Consider the following 25,426-nt stretch of genomic DNA (forward strand, 5'->3'; position numbering starts at 1 on the left):
AGATGAACTGTTAAGATTAAGATTTGCAAATGTTAATAATGTGCGTAATAACACTACACCCACTGAACTGAATATTCTTAGAAATGTTTTGTATTTCTATCTTTTGCATTATTTTATTAAATGGAAACTGTAATATAAAGGCATTTTTCACACAGTATACAGAGTTTATATTGCTGGAATTGGAGGATTTTTAATAAAGACAAGTTGGAGGAGTGGCACAGGATCAAATACAAGCCATTTCCTTTAGGTTGGTTCACTCAACTGTTAAAAAAAAATGCTGAATTTGAATGAAGGTAAGGGCACTTTAAATTGTTGCTCTAATTTTATTGCTGTTTCAGTCTCTTGACACTTCCAAATACTATATAACCCTGTCTTACTAGTTCAGTTTAGTTTCTGTGTCTGATTCTAGAGGAGCTTGATTATGGTGTAATTAGTGGTCTTTTCCCACTTGTAGGCATCCCAGCTTACTCATAAAACTTTCTGCATAGTAATGGTATTTTGTGGTGCTTCTCAATGTTTGGTTTTTTTTGCTTCGTTTGCTTGACATTGACATTCACCACCAAAGTCTTTACCTTTTAAGTAGCAATTGGAAAGTTACCTCTTTCCACTTACATATGATTTTCCTGCTTCCCCTCATTCCCCAGTCACAGGAATAATAGAGTAATACATTGTTGTAGACTGCCTTCACAGCCTCCTCTGGTTTGTTCAGTATGATACTGAGAGAGATGTCATGTTTTGTATTAGAGGAAGCAGCTTGGTCTTGCAACAGCTTCTTGAGGTAACAGCATGCTGAAAGTGTGACAGTCTGTGTAGACTGATTCATTAGATTCTAGTACTGTACCCACTTTTCCGAGTATTTTTGGCAAAACAATTGTCATCTCGAGTTCAGTGTTTTCTCTCGCTTAATTGAAACAGTTACTATGTTTCTGCATTGACATTTTGTTCACATTTTGCGCAGTTTGAAACTCTGGTGCTTCTCTGTTATGTTTAAATATTTTCATTTTTACCTATGGAAAATGAGCACTGGTTTTATCTGACAGTACTATATCAGTTGTCTTATTGTAGCTGTTGTGATTAATTTCAATATGTTAAATATTTTATGGATTTTTTTTCAGACCTGTTCATTTGATAATGTTCAGGTTCTCTTCATATTAAGCAGTTGGAAATTGTATCACCTCTCATTCATGTTTTCCCTTCTGTACACCTGTTAGCTCTGGTGGAGAACTAATGTCATGTCATCAGATAAGTATTTTCTTCATAATTTCTGCTAAAGTATTACTTGATATTTATACTTTTTCTTCTCTGGGGACTAGCAATATATTTTGCTAGTACACAAGAAGCTCAAAAGATGAAATATGCCAGGTGATCACAATTTATGAGACTTTATAAAGACAATTATTTTTTCCATCACTGTGATTGTCATGGTATTTCTTTTATTGTTAGATACATAACAATGAGACAGAGTTTCTTTTGACTAACATAAATTAGTTTTTAAATCCTCTGCTATAAACTGAGCCTTTAAGAGTGTTCTGAATGAGAAAAGGGAAAGATTTGTACATGCTAGGGAGAGAGAGACAGACACTTTCAGGAATAAGGAACAGCTAAAAACATTTTGAAAATACTAGAATAGGAAATGGAAGCAATCTTATGTTCATTCCTATTTCTTCAAGGCAGTGAGTGATAAAAGAAGCAAGGAAAATAGTGGAGGGATATTTATTTTGATGAAAGTATTCCTTGGAAATGTTGCTTGTTACTTACCAGAGATTGCCAGTAACACGGGGATTACTGGGAGAATTGATACAGGAGTGCAATGAGCACGAGATGGAATTTGGAATGTTGCGTGGGATGCATTTCTTCTTTGTTTGATTGAAGTCTGGTAAACCTGTTCTGATAAATGTGTATGTTAATTGTAAGAGATTGTCCTACTGTGGCTGAAAAATTTATGAAGATATTCAGCATTGTAGACTTTTATTTGATAAATACACATGAGAGCTGTGAAACCACTCCTTTTCCCAGAAGCTTAAGTGCTACTAAAGGATTAAGAGTTTAAATCTCTATATCAACTTATGTTCTTCGTAATACAACATGCTGCATATAAACACAGCATTATGTGGCTGATCTTGTATTTTTCAGCAGACACCATAAATAATAATGTGAACTAAGAGCATATGACTAAAATTTGGATATTTTTGATGGAACTTTTTTTGGTAAACAGGGCTTTCTTTAATATCTTGACTTCAGTTGGCTAGTATGTTTCAATGGAAGAACTTTGGGGAAATATAAACATTGCCATCATTAATTTTTGAAAGTTATTCATGTGTTTCTTTAGTAAAAAAAAATCAACTCCAAATGCAAAAATATCTAATGACCCTCTTGTGCATGGTTGCTTATGAGGCCCACTTAAGTCCTGGCATGGGAAAGTGGCATTTAAAGGAAAAATTGCACACTCTTAGATTTGTGTATTTTGTGATTAAGAAAGCTGGTGTATTTGTCTAAAAGGGTGGGACTTCTCCAAATAGGTAGGGTTCCTGTCACAGGGATCAGTGTAAAGTTGAGGAGTGAATGTCCATTCTGCATGACAGTAAAACTGGAGTGGTTTATGAGTCAGTGATTTGGGGTAGGAAGAAACTGTTTCTGTATGCTTTTTCAGTAATGAATACATGTTAAATAATTTCCGTCATCACACTTGGACTTTTTAGCAGGGCCTGTTGCAATATGACAAGGGATAATGGTTTTAAACTGAGAAGAGTTGGTATAGATTAGATGTTTTTTTACAGTGAGGGTGATGAAACACTGGGACAGTTGCCCAGAGAAGTGTTGGATACCCCCTTTCTGGAAAGATCTGATGGCAAGTTGGACAGGGCTCTGAACAACCTGATGTAGTTGAAGATGTCCCTGCTCATTGCAGGGGGTTGGACCTGATGACATTTAAAAGGTCCCTTTCAACTCAAACTGTTCTGTGAGTTTGCTTTTTTGAATCTGGCAAAAATAAGACCACTGGTTCATGCTACAGAAGATGAAATGTGTTTTCTTTATTTTTTTGAGATCAAATTAGTAACTAACCAGTTTACTATATAATTAGAGGTTTACCATATATTGAAGATTCAGCAATTTAATTTCAATAAAGAATGAGGCAAGATGTCAGAAGTTCACATATCGGAAGTATCTGTTTGTATAAGAAATTACTGATGGCTGTAGTTGAGTAGTAAGGGCTTGATAAGTCGGATACCATTGCTCAATACATTAATGGCAAAATAAATGTGAATTCTACCCTGAACTGGAGTTTTATTCAGAACTTTTAATTGAAGCTGTCTGAGTGGCTGAATTAAAATATGAGTTTTGATACAAACAAAGGTTCTGAATTTGAGCTAGAAATTACTGGAAAGGATTCTACAGCTTGTCTCAAGCAGGGATGATGACCAAATGAGCAGTGATTTTTCTCTTAATGTAATAGTGAGCAGTATTAGCTCACTAATACTTTACCTGAGATTGGTTCGTGTTCAATTATTTCTGTAAGGGAGGTTTTAAAGGAAAATAGCTTTAATTTCATAACAAAATAGACTCTTACTGTCTCCAAACATTGATAGGGTTGCAGGTAGTTTGATGTGGTGTGTGTGGCAGGTCAGCCACTTTGCAGGAATACAAGTGGTATTTGTGGTATTTGGTATTATATGCCAAATATTTGTGGTATGTTGTTTCCTGAATATGTATAAATTACTTACACAATAAATAAAGCAAGTTAATTCCATAATGTACATATTTTTATTGTTCAGTTGGAGCATAAATATTTTATTACTTTTTTTTTTCAGATATTAGGTTGTGAAACAGGTACTTGATTTCAAGAAGTACAACGGACAACATGAAAAAAGTTGCTAACAGCTCTTGCAATGATGGAGTTCTACTTAGAATGGGCCTTAATGATAACAAAGCTGGAATGCAGGGCTTGGATAAGGAGAAAATCAATAAAATCATCATGGAAGCTACCAAGGTTGGTTTGATTACTTTTTTCCTGATGCTTTATTTGTGGTCCAGTATTGTAAGGCCCTCTTCTTTCCTTCCCCAGATTTTATCCTTCACATGTGTATATGGATGGCATCTTCTTAGACAAAATTTATTTGTGGGAAGGAACAGGAGGGGGCAAAGTTTAGTGTATTTTTTTAGAGTATTGTTGGATTCATCCACAAGGACATGGGGTAGGACAACTGAGTATGTGCTTAGGTACTCTCTTTTTGTCCAAAGCAGTAAATAAATACTACAGCATTTTCCAGAGATAATTGTGAAGGCTCCAGCTTCCTCCTTTTCTCTCCCTTTCCATTCTTTTTGTCCACCCCATCATTAATCAGCCAAGCAGATTTACTTCTTTTGGTCACCTTCCTGTAACTGATGAATTTGATGTAATCATGTTCTTCTACGAACAAGTTTTTACTGCCTTTTTGACTGTCTTCTCAGTATTCAAGAGAGATCACCAGTAGTGTGCATCTTTGTACCGAAGATCCACAGAGGCCCTCACAACTCCACAAACCATTGAAATATATGTCATCCTAGTTGTTAATGGAGAGTTCCAGTAGAATAGCTGAGAAACTCAGGCTTTTCTTACTTTTCCTTGTACAGGCATGTGTTTTATTTTGTTGTCACCATGGCCCAAGATTATGTGCTTTGATGTTTTCTTCACACATTGTGTTGACTACTATTGCTCTGTAGTGATCTGCAGGGGTGGGGCAGAGGGAGAAAGGAGGAGAGAAAAGATGCTGCAAACAGTTCTTATGTAGCAAGCATTTTCCTTTTATTGCTTATATTTCCACGTTGATGATACTTCATATGCTCTCAAGTTTGTTATTAATAAGTTGCTTCTTCTACATATTGTGTTCACTCTTTCTTGAAAACAGTGCTTTGTCAGATATATCCCAGATAATGATATTTACATAAATTATTTCGTTAGAATAATTACTGTTTCATTTTCTGGTATGAAATAGAATGAACTGTAAAATAGACTTTCAAAACTAACATATAGGCATCTATCTGCTAGAATATAGTTCTGTCCAAAAAGTGCAAGAGCTTATAATTGCCAGATACACATCTAGAAATCTGAAAAGAAGCATTGATTCTTTTCCTTAAGCTTTTCTATAATCTTTAAAATGACACCTACAGACTCTACCCACAGCTGTATTGCAAGAAGGTTTATGGCATTTCAACTGTGAAATACTGCAGGAGATGGGAAAATTTTTTTTAAAACTTACTAATAATCTCAAATATTGGGTTGCTTTCCACACCTACAGTTTGGTACTCATTTCTTTCAATAAGTATCAGCAAGTCATATTTGATGGCATAGGGGAGAAAAGATAAAAGGTATATCTGATATTAAAAGAAAACACACCCTAATTTTTTGTAATTAGATAATTCTTCTAATGAAACATGACATATTACAGCCCTGCCATCATCTTTTTAATAATTATTATAAAAGTGGATATTTTAGCTTTTTGTGTAAATGCCCGAATCTGACTTGACTATGGTTGAATTCGTGGTATTAGTGACAGTTTGGTAGTCAGACACTTTCACCTAAAGATGTGTTCATTTCTGGAAATTTTCACAAGTAGTTCAACAAAAGCCTTTTCTTGCAAATATTATTTTACTTGTAAGCTAAGACAAGTTGCAAGAAAAATACTTTATTTTTCCTAGTTTTGAATTTTTATCTTGCCTACTTCATTCTATGCCCTCATTTCTTTGTTATGTGTCAGGACAGAAAGTCACATTATACATTCTGGACATGATTATTGTCTTTTTATTACATCTCCTTGTATCTGTGCCTTTTTTTGAAGGAGCAATTACATACTTGAGAGCAAGAGGGCTTTTTTATATCCATTTGGTTTTCATCATCCTCTTCCAAGTAGCTTCTGGTTCTGCAGTGTACTTCAAGATTAAATAACCAACAAAATACTCAACCTTACAAGTGAATTTGACTTACACAATATCATATATTTCCATATTTTTTAAGCTATGTGGAAGTCTGAAAAAATGCTTAAATAAATTTTTATTAGAGTTTTGTACTCCATACCTTGGAGGTGTTGCAAAGAATAGTGACTTTTATCTACTCTTTAAAATTTTTTTATTGTCAAGTGTTAGACTAAATAAACATACAAAGTTCTCTAAATAAGTCCTTAAACTCCTTTGTGCAGAAGAAATATATGTTTGTCATTGGAAGAGAGAAATGTAAAGAACCAGTGGTCATTTTTGTGTATTTTTATATGAAAATCCGAAGCATGGATTAGAAACCATCTCTGTGTTTTTTGTTTTCTGTATTTAAAAATCAAATGTGGTTGCTTAAAGGCAAGGTGGAGACAAATTGAAAAACAGTGTCTTTGTGATTTTTTTTCTTTCAGGGTTCTAAATTTTATGAAAATGAACTTAAGAAAGATCAACAAGTTAACCAACGAATTGAAAAAATGATGCAGCTAAAGGAGAAAATTACAGCACAACAGCTCTTGAAAGCACAGCTGCAGGTACTAATCTTCTAAAGACATATTGGGGTAAATGTTGGATCATTGTGGTGGTTTTAGCCACAATAATCTAGTTAAAATCACCAGAGTATTTATTCATTTCTTGTGGTGAGATATGGATTAAGAGAAGGCAAAACAGGCCTAAAACTTAAAAGTAATAAAGTAAGTTTATTAATAGAACTACAAGAATAAGAAACCAGAATAAAACCTCCAGAAACCTTTCCTCCCCCCCACCCAACCCTTCTCCTTTCCTAACTGACAGCTTCTAGACAAAACCTGGGATGTTAAAGCAGTACCAACTATACAACAGTCTTTTCATCAGTCTCTGTACTGAGAGGAGTTTTGGCATTCCATGGAGAGTTCTCCACAAGAAACAGTTTTCTTGTGGCTTTTCATTCTATGACTGGCAGCCGCCCAGGCAAAAACTCTGCCATCATGCCCTCCTCCCATTTTCACACCACTCAGAGGTGTGTTCATGGGCCATGAACTCAAGAGGTATTATTTTAAGGATGAGTTATTCAAAAGCAAAGGTTCTTTTCATCTGTGGATCTGTGATCATCTCTGGGAACAGAGGTTTATTTCTTCTCTGCCTTGGGACAAAGAGTCTTCACCAGCTCTCGTCTCTGTGTTCAAGCATCTCAGCATCTCATGGGATCACAACTACTCCACCATCTGCTCAGCTTCATCAACAGACACCTTTGCAGATCTACACTTTGAAATACTTAATTCCTCCCAGTACTCTTCCATGAATTACATGAGTTTTTCAGAACATTTTCTCCATCTCCATGGCCTTACCAAAAGAATATTTCAGCTTATTAAAGCATCTCCTCATTCTCCTTCAATCTGAGGCTTGACTCTTTCCTTTACTGACCTTGATGTTTCATGTAGTTTCTTTTTATGTTGATAGCTCCTACTTTCCTCTCTCTGGAGGGGGGATTAAGTCTGCATGTCTTATCTGTGTAGTGAAAGGGTTAAATCAGACCCAAGCTACGTATGGTGTCGTAGTTCAGGTGTCTCTCTCAGCCCAGCGGCTGAAGGAAGGGAGCATACGGTTTTTGGCCTGGAGCTGCCTGTGTAGGCCATGGGTGGGTGCTGAGAGGGTATCGGCGAGATGTCAGCAGACGTGGCCTCGTCCCAGCCTAGGGCCAGGAGTCCCCCTGGAAAGGGCGTCAGCCACCCCGCTTTAATGGGACCCGGAGGGTTTCCCAGGAGGGGCTGCAGCTAAGCCCGGCCTGGCCTGGGGCCGGGGCTGCAGTCTCCATCCGCAGCCCGCGGGCTGTAGGAGTCTGGCTCAGCCCCGCCCAGCTCTCCCTCCCATAGGCCATGGGGGAGCAGGGCTAGCCACACCAGAGCTCAGGTACTTTTCAAGGCTGGAAACCAAGAGAAGCAATTCCTGGGCTTGGGTTTAAAAGCTGGTATTCACAAATATTTACTTTTCAGTTGTCTAAAAATGCTGTCAGTTCTCAAAACTGGCTAGCTAATGGCCTGATCTCGAGCAGAGAAGAAACTCCCAGCAGCCTCTCTCAGAGAAATCACTTCTGTAGCTATTTCCCACTTTTTTTCCTAAATGCCAAACTACCACAATCATAAACATTTTGCTGTTTTCTGGTTTATTGCATTAAATTCTGCAGATAGGCACAATGTTAAACTACCATTTGATGTTAGACATACAAAGAAAAGTGCACAATATTTTGATGCTATCATCTAATACAAACTTGCTAGAAGATTAACTTGTAAAATTACTTTGAAATGTTCTCTAAATAGGAGAAAATACAAAGAATAAAATCCTGTTTTTCCAAGTCTGATGAGTTTAAAGTGATGTCATGATTTATGTAAAGGTTTGCTAAATACTTTGCTAGTAAGTATCATATAACTATTGGGTTTAGAATTTACTTTTATTTGTTTCAGTGGTCTGTGATGGAATGAGAAAGATCAGAGTTGTCAATAATTCTGGGTATAATTGATGCCTTCTTCTAGCTAATTAATGAAAAATCATTATGGCAGAATGTCACAAGAAATTCAAGTGTCCTGAACTAGACTGATGAAGAGGCTATTTCTCTTTTCAAAAGCTAATGGTAAATAATAGTCTCCAAAATATTATTGTGTATGAAACGTTAAAAGAAAGGTTGCACACCAAACATTACTAGGCACAGTTGAATTAAAATTGTTTGTAGGAGCTGAATTCCTTCCCATCTTCATTTGTGCTGTGAGTCAGTCTTTAAATGATTGCTTGCTAGTTTTCCTTGACAGGAGTCCTGTTTTATTCAGTGCATATAGCAGACTCTGTTCACTGAGGGGGAAATTATTCAATATTTACTGTTGTCCTCAATGTTCAACGGGTGGCCCCAAGCTTTATTTGTTGAACTCTAATCTAATCCAGTTTTGAATGTAGAATTGCTGATTTTCTAGTAGAGATTTTTATGTTGTACACCACATACTGTGAATTCTTAATTCTTGCAATATTCCAGCAAATTAGAGTGATATTTTTTTGGTTTGTAGGCAGGGAGCTGAAGCGCATGAAGATTGAACACATTCTTGAATTTTCAGTGCCCTGTGAGGATTAGAGGTTGAGCTTTTTTTAGTGTTCAACCTTTTTTGTTCATTTCAGGTTTGCATATCACTTCTGTACTTCAGATGCCAGTGTTTCAAATTTGTTCCGAAAAAAGTTTGCCATTCTGAGTACCTCTGAAAAGTTTGCTGTAAGCCTGTATGCCACAATTGTTTTTAGTGAATCTTTAACATGGATGAGTTACGACTCTGCTTGTCCAGGTTATTTTTAATTAACTAAGGTACATTATAAGTCATTTAATTAAAGAAAAAATGCTTCTATTTCCATCCTACTTTCACCAGAGAACTGTTTATTTTATGGAGAATAGTCTTTCTTATAGAATGAATTACATGAATAACACAAATTTTGTAGATGATGTTATTATATAGTTAGATAATGAGAGAATATTAGTGCACTTTGTGGAAACCAAAAAATTTGTATTGCTTTCTCTACCCTCATGTTGTCTTTTTCAGAAATTGATTCCTTGATATTACAATATAATTTTATATTCTTTTAATGTTTCTTACGAAAACTGGTTTCTATAGGAGAAAAAAGAAACTTAAGGAGATAAATTCCTTCATATGTGTCTTTCTGACATGACCCATGTTTTAAATTGTTTGAAACGTGACCCATGTTTCAAATTGCATGTTTGAAATCTTTGTTGCTTGCTGAAATAGCAGGCATCTTTTTTTTTCCAGTAGATAAACTGTAACATCAGCTGTCATACTGCATGAGAGATGTAGTTAGAGGAGTACAGTATACAGACTTAATGCTACTAATTTTAGATCTTTGCTGCTGTAAAAACATCTTGAAACCTTGGATTTTTGTTCTATTCTCTGTATGCACATCAGCTCTGGTACATGATTGTCGTTGCCCTCATTCTCCAAACACAAATTCTGACCATTTTTCTCCTCTCCATTCTTTTAATTTATCATATCCTGTATTTTCCTTTCTGGTCCCACATCCACAGATCACCATCAGTCCTCTTTCCAAAGCGGTCCTTGTTCCAGAGTCCAAATTGAAATTCGTGGACTTGAAGCCAGTCTTCTCTCTCTATCTCATATTCTAAATACCATGCCTTTTTTCTGTTTTTCAACTGCCAGTTTCATCTCCCCAGGCCTACACCTTTCACTTTGCAAGTCTTTGTCTTTTTTGGTTTTCTTAATAATTGCTTGTACTGTTTAATCAGCTCGATTCAGTTATGGATGTAGTAAGTTCTTATTATCATCTTCTCTATTGTTCTTACTGAGTTTTTAACTCTTCTTTTTAGTACTACATTCTGATAAGAGAACCTGTTTGCGTAAAAGTTTAAGTGGGAAGAATTCAGGAATTAGTAAGGTATCTGTATATGAACACCGTATGTTCTCATCTGCAGATGAAGTTTGTAGGATGGTTAGAGGTTCAGGTATGATTTCCTAAGCTGGCAGTTGATTTGAGTCCTGTAAGGTAAAACCAAAGAAAAATGTCTCCACTTACAGGACTTTTGGACAAAATCCTGGTTACATGGTGGACATGGTAATATAAATAAAATGTAGAGTCTGCAACACAATGCTGTTCTTTATACCGTTAGAATGTGTGGAACTCCTTGATATTCAGCAGGAATTAGTAATACATTAAAAAGTGTGCTACCAGATTTGGAAACTGCTATACTGATGTTTGTTGGTTTTTTCATCCATGTTGGGTTTATCCTGGATGTTTATTCTATAAATAGTTACCATTGTCTTGCTTTTATTGACTTTTCTGCCTTGCTTTGAGAACTTAAATATTCCTACTGTGGGATAAGAAAAATGGCCTGAAAGTTGCTGTAAGGAAAATTTAACCTCTAGTCATAATTTGTGCTTTATAGTTGTTTGGTGGGTTTTTTTTTAACTTAGCTTAGAAATGTATGTTAAAAGTATCTCTTTTTTACAAAGGTTAATTGAAAGCAGCTTTTAAAAACTTGTCAGCCTGGCTTGCATGTAAGGAATTTTTCCACAAATTTTAAGGAGAGGTTTCATAAGTGCCAAGAATTCTCTGAGTAGACCTGGTTGTGTTTCGTTTTGGCATTATTACTTATCAGTTGCTTTCATCAAACTGTAATCTGTTTTGTATTTCTTGTTAGTTTAATGTAATTTTGCTTCATTTTTTAGATGTGTAGTTACCTGATCAGTAAGATGATGTTAGGAATATATTTAAGGAGAAAAAGTTAAACAGAAGTTTTTGCTATAAATATGATAAATTGAAACACAGAAGTTATGCTAGTAGAGCAGGATTTTATATTAATTAAATTATTAATAATATAATAATTTTATATTGTTATTTAAATAAATATTTTAACATTATTGTTTGAATTATTTATTTTTATTTATTACAAATAGACAATATAATCAAATTATAAATTAACTGATATTAATTAAACAATTTGAATTTGAGAGTGACCTGAAAATTATCTGTAAAGTAGAATTTAAAATAAGGATGCTTTCGATGATTCAAGTGTGACATGAATCCTTTTGAAGTAATATAATGGAAATAATGTAAATACCCCACTTTTTTTGTTTATTTGTTTCTTTGAATGGCCTCCCCCTTGTGCTTTTAATTTGTCTAAGCTAGTTTTCTCAGCCTCAGAGAACATACTGTGCTCTTCTGTGTTGAGTAACCTAGTTTAAGGCTCTGGTCTAGTATTTCATCCCTCAAAGCAACTTGGAAAAAAACAAAGAATAGACTTTGTAAATCATTAATCAGCAATTTAATGAGAACATTCCAAGCTCACTTGCCTTGGTTCAAGTGTTTTGAGCTCAAAGGCGGTTCTTGTGGATAAGGTTTTTATGGTTTTTTTATTAAGCAGTTCTGTTGAGGGAAATAAAAAAGAGAAGAACCATGCAAATTGCATGTTGATATACCTCTCCAGGACCATAAGTGCCTTATAATCAGTCCAGAAACATTTCTGTACTGGTATCCTGATGTCATGAGAGTGTATGTGTGTCATTGTGCCTGCAAGCAAAGTAAAACTTTGGTTTCTTTTTGCTAATCCCATTTCTTGTTGTTATGCCTATCAGGACTTCTTACTAGCAGTAGCAGCCTTTTGTTGTATACATTGGGGACTATATAGATATAGTCATCAATGTAATTAGGTAATCTTATTTTGATAGCACATTCTTATTTTTTTTGCCTGTATTTTCTCTTGGTTCTAGAATGCTGTGTGATGCTTCTGCCAACACAGTCATCATAAATCAGTAGGCCTTAAAAATCCCATGTCAAATATTTAACTTACATTTTTTCATGACAGCACAGCTCATATTCATAGGTCAATGGTATTTCAGGAACAAGCACATGATCTGTATGACTTCTGGCAAAAACACAAGCAAATTAAGCACAATCAAACTACTTCATAGAGCAATCTGTGTGCTTGGCCTCTGCCGCAAAACACCATGGAGCTGATGAAGCAGTATTGCTTAGAGTCTACTAGTAGACGTACATATTAAACATCTGGAGTGAAACACGCTTTGTGTATAGGCTATTCTGTAAACAACTTCCAGTTTTCCTAGCAATCTAGCCTTATATGGTATGGGTTCCTGTAACAAAAGTTGAGGACTTTTATTGAGGGATTGACTGTAGCTTACTTCATGGTAATTGAACATGGCTGTTTGAGACCTTATTTCTGACAAGACAAAATAGATGGATGTATCCTGTGAGCTGATGGTCTTCTCTTCACCATTCTAGGCCAGTTATTTGAAGTGTGATAGCTCTATTTAAGAGTGTTGGAAATCCTTTAATAGCAGGTTTTAGTTTTTTGGAAATAACTTGTATTTCCAAAACTAAGTGCCTTAAGTAAAGCTTCACACTCAAGGATCTTACAAAGTTTCTGTCTGAATCAGATACGTCATTTTTTTATCATGTTATGTGGAACTTTGTTACTTGGTGGGTAGGGTCATCTAATGGTTCAGCTGGGATAAAGTTAATTTTTTTCACAGTAGCTAGCATGGGGCAGTGTTTTGGTTTCCTGTGGAAAGCAGTGTTAATAATGAAGAGATGCTTAGCTATTGCTGAGCAACACCTGCACAGGGCCAAGGCCTTTTCTGCCCCTCTCACCACCCCACCAGTGAGGAGGCTAGGGGTGCACAAGGGCTGGGAGGGGACACAGCTAACTGACCATAGACCATGTAGCATCATGCTCAGCCTACAAAGTAGGGTGTAGATGAATGAAGGATGTACTTTTGCAGCTATGGCATTTGTCTGCCCAAGTAACTCCTACATATGATTAAGTTGTTTTTCCTGGAGATGGCTGAACACCTGGCTGCCCATGGGAAGCAGTGAATGAATTCCTTATTTTGATTTGCTTGCGTGCACAGCTTTTGCTTTCCATGATAAATTGTCTTTATTTCAAACCATGGATTTTCTCACTTTTGTTCTTCTGATTCTTCCACTACGAGGGAGTAAGTGTGGCTGCAGGAGCTTAGTTGCCAGCTGGGGCTAAACCTCAACAGTTGTGTTTTTTCCCTCTGGGTTTTGGAGCAGTTTTTTGTACCAATTGCTGCAGCAACATTCTATCTGAGAGTAAGTTTCTTCCAAAGCTTTACTGAGGTTTTTTAGTTGGTGCCGGTTTTGTGGGGATTGGATCTTTTGAGGTTTTTTCTTTAACTATATGCAAGATCCATCTAAGTTTTAGGGTCATCTATACTGTTGCACTTCTGCCAGGTTAGTAGTATTTCAATTACTGGTTTATTCTGTTCAGGTGGACAAACTTGTGATAGAGCTGGAACAGAGCCGTAACCTTAACAGTACAATTGTACACATTGACATGGATGCCTTCTATGCAGCTGTGGAAATGAGAGACAATCCAGAGCTGAAGGACAAACCTATAGCAGTGGGATCAATGAGTATGTTGGTAAGGCTGAATGTTAAACTAATACAGAAATCAATTGCATGAATATTAAGCCTAATAAAATAATAGCATAAATATAATGGCACTGTTTCATATGGAGTGTGGAAAACCCAAAAATAATAAAGGAAACAGCAGTTCTTAGACCTGACCATGTAAGCTGGGTTTTACAGTAAAAAGTGTATTAATGAAAATTTAAAGTATGTAAGCAGATTGAAAGGCATGAGGAGGGGGAGTGAAAATGCATATAAACTCTTTGCTTTGACAGTCTTCTCTGTATGCAAATATGTGATTGAAACTTTATTATTTAATACTAAACTTAAAGAAAAGTTTGATTACTGAACACTAAACTTATTTAATCTCTCTTAAGTCCACGTCAAATTATCATGCTAGGAGATTTGGTGTGCGTGCAGCCATGCCTGGATTTATTGCTAAAAGGCTATGTCCCCATCTAACTATAGTACCACTAAACTTTGAAAAATACACCAAAGTGAGTAAAGAGGTAAGTCTGAAAGCGGTCTCTGATCAAAAGTGAGTGTATGTGTTTTTAGATGTCAATAATATCAGTTCTAGATAGTATGAAAAGTGGTAATTTAAATACAAAATTCTTCAGTAATGCAGCTTTAAACCTAAGTCCAACAAAATGTTTTAGGGCAAGGAGATGAAAAAGCATTGCACTTACCCAATCTGGAAGTTCTACTGAGGTTAGTAATGATGCTGACAGAAGTTTTGAAAATCTCTTGAGCTTTATTATTCTTAAAAGTTCAAAATCATGGAACATAATCTAATTACTAGGGAGTTGCAAGTACATAGGAAACATGGAGATGGTAATTTCATGCAATGCATAATCATACTTTTGAGTACTGACTACTGGGGAGAAAAACAGAAAGCATTACTGACTTCTAAATGCTGATTGATTTTTTTAAAAAGAAGGGACTTGATAATGCAAAAGAAATAGGGAGAAATCATGTTTTGCTCTAATGAAAGTAGTTTTATTTAGTTCCAGACAAATAGTTGCAATACCTAAAAGCCTGTTTAAAAAAAATAGAAAAGAGGTCTTTTGTACATTCTAAATCAAACTAGTGTGTGAAACAAGTCTCCTGACTTTAATAAAATTATATCAGACCTTCTTTATTTTTATGAAGCCTCATTCCCTTCACATATATAAAGTAAGGTCTTAGATGATTTTTTTTCACTTCTAAAATAAAGGGAAAGAAAAAAAAAAAAGTATATATAATATGCCATGTTTCAGAATGGTTTTGAACATAAGGATCTTGGATTTCATGATGTGTATTTCACAATGTGTATCTTGGTTTTTGATAGGGTAAAGTATTAAAGTATTAGAGATTTGGCTTGGTCTGGATTTTTAGTTATGTACACAATTTTGAGTTTAGTGTACACTGGTAATGATTTGGACTTGGAGGAGTTATTTTCTTTTAATGCAAATTAAATGTTTAAAAAGTTTTTCTCCTGAGATTTGGATTGAAAATATTTAAATTGATTTCATTTTGTCCTTTAAAATTGTGTAGTGAATCCTATCTTTATTTAGTTTCAGAAAGATGAATCACATGTGAACAAATATTGTAATACCTAAGAAATTGACTCAAACTAGTAGAAAAAGACATGAAACAGTCAGATTTTCCTCTAGGTTTTAAAAATAGAGAGGAGAAAAGGTAGAGCTTTTATTTTGACCATTTATTTTGTTTCCTTCTAGAAAACGGACTTGTTACTAAAGATTTCCCAATGGATTTTGCCTGTGGCATTAACCACTGCTCTAAAATATTTTCTACAACTTCAGTTTAATGTAATTTAAAACTTAGGATTTTGTTGTTGCTGGTGGGTTTTTTTAACTTCTGTGTATGTGATAACTGGCACACTGAGCATAGAAAACTGCATCAGTTTATCTGCTTTGCTGAGTTTCCAGGTCCCCAGAGTTTTATTCAGATGATTACTGTCGTGTCAGTGAACCTAGTGGCTGTGAAGTCCTTATACACTTATCTTAGTGGCCACTGCTCAAAATCTGTTTAGTTCTCACTTATTATATATCACTACTTAGAGAAGCATTACTGTAATTTTACAGTATCAAGAAATAATTTGTTCTGTCAGTATCTTTAATGTTTATTGATCATGTGGAAATTTCAGAGCACAGTTGTTCATGTCCTAATTTTGTGTCAAGATCTGCTCTTACAGCAACAAGGCTTTAAACTTTCTCTATGTGTTTATCAAGGTTAGAGAAGTACTGGCTGAATATGATCCCAATTTTATGCCTATGGGCCTAGATGAAGCCTACCTGAACATAACAGATCACTTGGAGGAAAGGCTGAACTGGCCTGAAGATAGGAGGCGGTTCTTCTTTAATACAGAAAGCACTACAGGAATAGGTAAGCAAATGACTCACTTTCTGTGAGGTCACCTGACACTGAGACAGAGTGCTTCTTTTAAAGGTCTTCGGCAGAACCATGAAAGCACTAAATTATAGTTCAAATTTAAGCTTTATTTTCCTTGGGATAGTAATAATGAACTCTTAGGATTTCATTATTACAACAGTACAGAATTTATCATCTGAAGGGCAGAGGACTTCTAGAAGCAGAATCAGTGAAGTGCAATCTGTGAGTAGCAAAATAAAGATTTTTAAGTAATCAAAGTAAGTAAGTAAGCAAAATAAAGATTTTATAATGCAATACAAACCTGGACTGGGTTGTTAGTACACAGTTTACTGTATCAATGCAACAATAATTAGACTTGAAAAATCATATAAAAGAATGAGTCACTCCCTTAATCCTCAAAGGAAGCAGATGAAGGCAGAGGTATCCCTGGCTGTTGGGATGTCCCAGGTCTCACTGTCCAGTGACAGCTCTGGTCAGAGTTTCCTCCTCAGGACCCATCAAAGGTGGGATTTAGAGAGACTGCTGTGGGGCAGCAGGCAGGCAGTGCTGTGGGGCAGCAGGCAGGCAGTGCTGTGGGGCAGCAGGCAGTGCTGTGGGGGCAGCAGGCAGGCAGTGCTGTGGGGGCAGCAGGCAGGCAGTGCTGTGGGGGCAGCAGGCAGGCAGTGCTGTGGGGGCAGCAGGCAGTGCTGTGGGGCTGCAGGCAGTGCTGTGCCTGCAGTCATCCACAGCACTGGGCTGGCCTGGTGGGACATGCAGGTGGGCAAGGAGTGATGTGAACCCGGCACCAGAGAATGGCTGCTTGCCATGGCGTAAGACATGATGACCACGTTACCTGGGGTTGGGAGCCGGGGTTGCCAGTCATGTGCTTATAAGTTTCAGATAATCTGCACCCATTGAAAATGTAGATGCTTAAGTTTTTCCATAATTTGTCCTCCCATATATTCTCTACCTCCAGTTTAGTTAGTTTACTAACTAACTAGTTAACTAGTTACCTTAGTAGTTAACTTTCTTCTCTATTGGTCACCTGTAAATAAAGTGTACATTGGTAATGATTTGGACTTGGAGGACTTATTTTCTTTTAATGCAAATTAAATGTTTAAAAAGTGGTGCTAGGTTTTCTAAACCAAATGGTGTGGTTTAGGTCTGCATTACTATTCAGCTTGATAATTTTGGAAATAAGTAGCAGGAGCACCGCAGGATTTTAGTAATGTTCAAGATGTTACTGGATTTCACTTGGCTCTGGACGATGGAATTGGAACCACATCTGCAATTGTATATCCACGTGGGAATAATAGAAAGGAAGTAGTCATACAAATGGTTGAATGATGCAGACTGGAATGTTAATACTATCTGTATTCAAAATTTCTAACAATCATCAAGGGGATAATCAAGCATACACTACTACAGAAAAGCATTAATAAAATAGAAAGCAACAAACTGGCATAGTCTTTACAAAATCAGTATTACCGATACGTAGTCACGTGCTTCTTCACATGAAGAAACCTGATTCCTTTGCTCCTCTGAAACACAAACAAGTGCTCAGAATGTGAAACTGTAGTAGTAATCTTTTAGAGTCAGACAAAGGGCTGCTGATACTTCTTGTTCTACTGTGACTGCAGTTGCAAATGAGAACTTCATCAGGCTTATCATTCTAGAACTAGATACTCCAGAGCCCTAATTTTATTCAGAGAATATTGAAAAAAGTTCCATGGAAGAGAGCCTCTGGCCTTCAGTCTGATATAAAACAAAAATAATGATAAAATCTTGATGGTTTTGCTACAACAACAAGCCATTAAACCAATTCCTTTTCTGGATGTTATGTCAAATCTACTAGCCAATTCCTTCAATCTCAGCCAAGCTCAAATCATATCAAAAACAAAGCAGTTACCTCTTTCCAGTCTTTAAAAAAACAATGCAATTGCTTTCTCTAAATAAAAATAGAAAGAAATAAAACTGCTTATGAATGCTGAAGCCACTGAAGAAGGATATCAGTCTATATGGATGTATTAATTGTTTGTGTTTCTGTCTAACTTAAAGATAGTATGAATATGTCTACCAACTTTAACAAAGGTGAAGTCTCTTCTTCACCAGTACTGTTTGAAGACAGCACATCTCCGATGGATGACAACCTTCAACAAACAGATCTATCAGAGGGAAACTCAGTTGTCTTTGGAACTTCTGCAGAGGAAGTTGTGAAGGAAATTCGCTTTAGGATTGAGCAGAAAACTCAACTGACTGCTAGTGCAGGTATTCAGACACATATGAATAATAATTAATCTTAGTTTTTCCATATTGTCTTGTACTTTCATCTCAGACGGCATTAATTAAGAATTTAGCCTTGCCACAGCATTCTTCTGCTACAAAAAAAAATATGCTGTCTTTGAAGATCTCCAGAGAATGTGACTTCCAATTATTTCTAGAGATGTCATGACTATCCTAGCCACTACTGTTTGGGAGTTTTTTGGGTTTTTTTTTATTTACTCTTTTTTTTTTTTAAATCATTGAAACAGTTACATCATCTTTTTGCTTCTTTCGACTTGAAATAAGAATAGGCAGTGAGGAAGAATGACCAGTGCACTTGAACTAATCTTAGCACAGGTGGTTATTCTAGTGCATCATGTAAATTGTTTTTGTCAAACAGTGGGTCATACTGAAGTCTGTGACTGATTTCTAAACTGCTTTTAGTTTGAATAGCAGATCTGTGCTGTTACATGTTTCTAACATGTTCCTTGCTTAAAACAATATCAAAATTCATTAAAATGCTAGTCCTAGGGAAGTAAATATATGCTGAAGTTAATGAACTCTTTTAATAGCTTTTTAATATTTACCAATCAAGTTCTATGTCTTGACTTCAGATAACTCACCTTTAACCCACCCAGCTATTTTGATTGACTAAAACCAGTGTAAATCTCTAACCACTTAGTTTGGATGACACCCAAACTGCTTTTGAACCAGGTCAGTGAGGCATCAGGCAATGGTGAGCTTTATGAAGCAGCTGCAGAAGGTCAGGAAAGTGTGGAATGTAAGCAGAGGCGAAGAAACAGCTAGTAAGAAGAAGCAGGATGAAACCCCCACCCATGTATGTTTTCTCTTGAGTGATAACAAAATAACAGTTTTGTTTACTGAAGTTCTGTTTTCTTAAGGATAAGTTAGTGTGCAGAAAACAGGCATAGCTTTTATAACAAGGATCTTAAGCCCAAAAATTAAAAATAATTAGAAGGGTAACTGAAAAAATACAGATAATCAATAATAAATAGAGTTATTTCTACCTTCTTGAATAATACATTTTATCAGTGAGTAAATGAAAATTTAGACCTCTAGGGCTGTAGGATAAACTTATTCTTTCTTTTGCTAAACAAATTCCAGAGTTGCTTGGTAAAAACAGTAACTTTGATAGAGAAGAGTCATCCCCCTAGTTCTTCTGATGTCTGTGAAATATATATAAATATATAAATTACTACATTCCAATGGTAGCACACAAAATAATAAAATTTGTTTAATTTTGTCAAAAATGTCTTTTTGCTGAAATACAAGGTAGAAAGGTCTCCTTCTCACTAGTTCATTGAAACTACCAACATACACATTTTCTTACCATAAACACCATAATAAAAATGTTGACTCATGTAACTGATGTTCTTTTTTAGAACTTAGTATTTAACCCCTCTTGACTTACTAGTGCTTGTTGTGTTACCCTGACCATCTTAAAATAGGAAATACACTTTATTTAAGTTATAATTTATCTATTACATGTATTTATGTTATTTCATGATGGTCACAAAGTCTCTTTTCAGAATTGTATAAAGTCTGGTTATCAGTAATAATAATTATTTTTCTTATTTTAGTCTTTGACAAGTGTATAGGCTACTCTTTGGCCTTTAAATATTGGATAGTTGAAATTAAACTTTGTCTTATGTTTTTTAAAATTACCATGTTTTTTGTTTGTTTTTAAGGAATAGCACCAAATACAATGTTAGCAAAAATGTGCAGTGATCGTAATAAACCTAATGGCCAATACAGGATTTCTCCTGAGAGACTAGCAGTGCTAGACTTCCTGAAAGATTTGCCCATTAGAAAGGTAAGAGGCACAATGACATTTACTATTTTGTCATGTAATGTTGCTGTATTCTAGAAGCAAGATTTCTACTGAAAAAATAGAGTTTTCTAGGTAATCTTCCATGTTGTGTTTGATTTAAATTGATCCTGGTAATATACCTACAAATGGAAATTTTCCAGTATAACATTACGTGCTGTTTTTTAGGTGCCAGGTATTGGAAAAGTAACAGAGAAAATGTTGAAGGCCCTTGGAATTGTGACTTGCTCAGAACTTTACCAGCAGAGGGCGCTGCTTTCTCTTCTTTTTTCAGAAGTATCTTGGCGTAATTTCTTGGATATTTCCCTTGGTTTGGGCTCAACACATTTGGAAAAGTAAGCCATGGGGTTTTTTTCCTTCTGTGTTAACGTTTTTCTGAATGTTTCCTTGTGTATATTACATACTGAACATATTATTTAATTGGCAAATATTATGGAAATATTCTTGCTTAATATATTTTAAAAAATGTGTGATGCCTGTTATTTTTATACTTATGTCTAAGATGTAGTAGCCAAACATGAAAAAACAAAGATTTGAACAGCCATGTCTAAATATGAAATCCAAAAAGTCTTGTCAGGGAAGTCGTACATAAGTGTATGTCAAGAAATCAAGGCAGGATAACATTATAATTGTCAAAATAGCTGAACATAACTGAAATGTCCTAAGGAGAGTTGTAGACTCCCTTTTCTTCAAAAACAATACACATTCATTGGTGTTTATGATTATTGGACTATAATGGAAATCACAAAGCTATTTGATCTTCTCTGTTGGTAAATTGTCAGTTTCTGTGTCTTTTATGAGGATTATGTACTTGTACTATCAACTTGTGACTTTGGAGTAGAACTGAAGATTATTATATCCTTCTTAGTATGTGTTCTTTTAAGATTCACTGTACTTTAATGGCTTTTAGCCTCCTTTTTAGTATGGGAGAAATCAGTCTTAATAGTGCACTTATCTTTTCAACAATATTTGTCATTTCTAAGCCTGTCCTGGAAACAAACATGTTCTTTAAAAAAAACTGAAACACAGCGTTTTACTGTTTAGGTAACTAAGAGCCTTAATAGTATTGATTCCTTTTTAAAAAATATTCCTTTCCAAATTACTGAAATTCTGTTTTAAAATAGCTTGACAATGATTTGATTCTTTTATAAGTTCCAGAATGTCTTATGCACCTCTGAAAGACCTATTCTATATTATGTATGTCTGCAACTTCTCTGACAGTAATCTTCCCTTTTTTTCTATTTGACTACTAAATAATATATGTAGTTAGCAGTTTGAAGCCCAGTAATGTGCTAGCACAAATTTTTGTGTTATGTTTTTTTCTATTCAGAGTACAAAAAAATTTTTTAAAAATATGTGATAGGACTGACTTGGTGAAGGTGACATGACAAAAGATAGAACAGTTTTCAAATTTTTTTTTCTGTTAATATATAAACAGACCTTGGATAGTCTTTTTCTAAGTGATGTGCTCTTTCTTCTTTATCACCCTAGTTAGGTGTTTTAATGGTTGTCATGTCTAAGAATTTTACCTTTTTTTTCACCACCAATTTGGTTTTAGTGATTTTAGTGTTGAGGAAGTGTCTTGGTTTGAAAAGGCAGGTGTCTGTTAAGGAAGGCAGAAACCTCCCTTGAAATGGAAAAATGTAAACCACGGCCCCCCTTCCCTCTGAATTATAATCTTGAAATCAGGGGGTTCTCAGGAAAAGATAGGGGAACACAAGTAACAGTTATTTACCAGGAAAATTAAAATAAAAATGCAGTAGTACAAAAAAACCAACAACGATTAAAAAAACAAAACAAAAACCAAAAAACAACAACCCACTGTCAGAATATAACCTGACACCCTGTTGGCCAGGGTGTTGGTAGCAGTTCAATTAAATGCTGGCTGTAGTCCTGGAGTGACAGATGTGGTTCTGTTGAAGTAATGACCCCGTAGAAGGACATCATTTTCCTCTGAACTTCCGGTGGTGTAGTTGTAGATGCTGGTATCTCACCCTAGGAATTCCGTGGAGAAAGGCTGCTGTGGTGTTCCCAGTCTCCAAAGATAACCAGGTTTAGATGCTTGGCTCCTCCGTCAGGGTGGAGGATCTTCCAGTGGGATGATGTAATTTTATCAGTCATGTAATGAGACTCAATGGCCCATTAGCAGAAGATATCTCCTTGGAGGGAGGATGTGTGGTGGAAGAGATAAAGAACACTGCCCTACCTGGTTTCAACAGATAGTAATAAAATACATACTTTTTTGCTTACATCTTGCATTGCAACCCAAGACAGAATTTAATACATTAACACCTGGGTCTTCAGTAGATAGTTCATCTTATTGTGTCTGACTATCTTCTTCTAAGAAAATTTGACAATACCAAGTCTGTTATTTCCAATACTTAAAAACAGAAGAATGACCTGAAATTAAATTGCTCTGAGGGATCTCTTTATGCAAAAAAGTTGTTAAAGGATACACAAATAACACTGAAAAAAAAGAAAGCAACAAAGAAAAAAAGCACATCACCTTTAAGCTGAACAATCATTTAGACTGAAAGCAACTATTTCTTTAGATCCTCAGATAAAGAAAATATTCAAATATACATGTATATACAGGATTCTAATAGCCGTGCTTCACAGTTATCACTGAGACAGCATAGGATTTGTAGTTTGTTTTCTTTTTAAATCAGGCTGCCTCTGATATAAGAGGTGTGTGTTTGAGGGAATATTCTATTTACTTGGTTTTTTAAACTGTTGTTTTCCTTTTTTTAAAAAAAGACATCTATGACTGATCCATGTCTTTACTTAATCTACAGTTTGGGGTTTTTTTTAATTCTTCTTGCACTTGGTTAAACTTGATGTAAAATATTTGTAGAAGTTAACATCCAAATTTTACATAAAAGACTGCTGTTAGTTATTTGAGCGTGATCGGTTGACTCTGATAGTCATTTGGTTTATTGAGTTTATTGGAAAAACATCAAAACATTTCTACATCAAGAAAGTATAATTTTTTTTTTCTCTTTAAAGGGATGGAGAAAGAAAAAGTATGAGCACTGAGAGGTATGCTTCTTTATTATTGAAAAAAATACGGTAATAATTGGAAGCATTAAATACCAAGTGATATGTACTGATTATATTAGTCATATAATTTCATTGTGTATTTATTTAAAAACCCACATGTACAACAAGCTCACTAAATCAGATTTAACCTTGCACTACTTTTTGTCCTTGGCTCCAGAACTCCATGGAGGTATTTTTGTCAGTTTGTTTGTTCTCTTATCATCCAATTCTGCTAGGGCCTTTAATGCATCAAAGTGATCTTTAAGCCATAAGATAAGGTGGAAATATATAAGGGCTTGAATTTTTTCATCTGTTTGAACTTAATGTCAATATCACTGTACTATAGTGATATAGTGATATATAGTATCAATATACTATAGTAGCCTGCAGTCACGTGTATTTCCTAACTAAAATTTTTACCAGTGTGATGTTCCTTAACAAGGTATTTAATTTTTAAAAAATAGTTCTTCCAGGAGAATCTGTCAAGCATTGTAATACTTATCCCTGTCATCATGTTTTTTTTAGAAAAGTTGTTAAGAAAAGATGCTTACTTCTGTCATTTTGTGACTTAATAGCTGTGGGCAGTTTAAATAAGCCTGATACGATTTTGGTTCTATCACAGCTGGAAAATTTATGGCTTTATTATTGTGCTGCCTTGCAATCAGATAGATATTCTGGGCATTTTTATAGTACCTTTCTGTGCTGCTTTTTTTCTGTCTTTTTTTTCCTCAAAGGGAACAGTTTTAGACAAGAAATGTCCACAGGCTTCTGACATCATGAAACTAGTTTATATGGGGGAAGAGACAACCCTGAAATAGCATTCTGTCTATCCTGTCCCTTCCAAGCCTTGGACTTTTAGAACCTCTCAATCACTGTAATGTTGTCTGAATGGCATGAGTTGCTCCTTGAGTAGTGGTATGGGACCCACAATGATGTACTCATCTGATTAGTTTGGTAGCATGAAAACATTCTTAGGGGAATGTGAATTATAATAGATGTCTTTTCAGTACAATCAGGTAAACGTGACTATAGCTTACAGTTGCAAAATCCATTGTAATTTTATTGACCTTACGTTTATAAATATAAAGGTTGACGTGAAACAATGTATCTGTGAAACCTTTCCAAAGCATGTGCTATAAGTTTTGCTTTCCATTTCTCTTAAAACCTTGACTAACTGAAGGTTGCTTTTCCTGTGATGTTATTACTGAAAAACAAATGTACAACAAAAAAATAACACTGTAATTTCTTTCCTAAGAAGCTCTAGCAAAGGAAGTTGGCAACATTTTTGGCAGTGAGATAGCTTTTCCTCCTCTGAGGCTAGACATAATTATCCTAGTTGGCATCTTTTTCTTAGCATCTGCATTATTTATTTCTCATACTTGGCTCTGATCTTGACTTCCAGCTCCTGGCTTTCTGCTGATATTATACAGTATGTACAAAGGAGATTAAATACAAATAACTTGGCTGGCTCTATGAATTCACTTACTGTTAGTATTCTGTCTTGCAAGTACTTAAGTATTAATGACATTAAATCTGAATAATTTTCAAATAGTGCATGAAAAATTGAAAGCCAAATTACTTCATTATTTGAAGTGCCTTTAAAACATTCTGCAAACAAAATATTCCTATTAATAATCATTGTTTCTTGAAATAGGATTTTGAACCTTTATGACATTCTTCTGATTATAGTATCGTTTAATTGTGTAAAAACTACTTTTAGATTGCAGATACTGGATATACTGTAGGATTCATACTGAAAAAGATCATATTTTTGTCTTAGAACATTCAGTGAAATAAACACAGCAGAAGACCAGTACAGTTTGTGTCGAGAGCTCTGCAGAGACCTTGCTCAAGACTTACAGAAAGAGGGTCTTAAGGTATTTATGTTATTCAGGTTACTTGCAACAAGATGCTTTGCACTCTAACAATTCTATGCAGCTTTAGTATAGATGCTTTCAGCACCATCAGACCGTGCAATCTATCTTCAGAAGTCTGCATTCTTTAATTTGT

General features: G+C 35.3%; 1 protein-coding gene across 2 annotated transcripts in view; it reads left to right on the forward strand.

Annotated features, from left to right (window-relative positions):
* Positions 1–25,426, forward strand: part of POLK (DNA polymerase kappa) — a 38,567-nt gene that overhangs the window by 7,141 nt on the left and 6,000 nt on the right. For both annotated transcript variants that reach the window (XM_023943632.2, XM_023943633.2), the window contains exons 2-11: positions 3,810–3,988; positions 6,378–6,497; positions 13,754–13,906; positions 14,271–14,402; positions 16,128–16,281; positions 18,325–18,534; positions 20,238–20,362; positions 20,546–20,712; positions 23,384–23,416; positions 25,197–25,293. In XM_023943632.2, the coding sequence (XP_023799400.2) occupies positions 3,860–3,988; positions 6,378–6,497; positions 13,754–13,906; positions 14,271–14,402; positions 16,128–16,281; positions 18,325–18,534; positions 20,238–20,362; positions 20,546–20,712; positions 23,384–23,416; positions 25,197–25,293 (1,320 nt within the window). In that variant the 5' untranslated portion in view covers positions 3,810–3,859. The remainder of the gene's footprint in view (positions 1–3,809; positions 3,989–6,377; positions 6,498–13,753; positions 13,907–14,270; positions 14,403–16,127; positions 16,282–18,324; positions 18,535–20,237; positions 20,363–20,545; positions 20,713–23,383; positions 23,417–25,196; positions 25,294–25,426) is intronic.

The sequence above is a fragment of the Cyanistes caeruleus genome, chromosome Z (assembly GCF_971803275.1).
Source record: "Cyanistes caeruleus chromosome Z, bCyaCae1.hap1.1, whole genome shotgun sequence".
In the NCBI taxonomy this organism is placed as follows: domain Eukaryota; kingdom Metazoa; phylum Chordata; class Aves; order Passeriformes; family Paridae; genus Cyanistes; species Cyanistes caeruleus.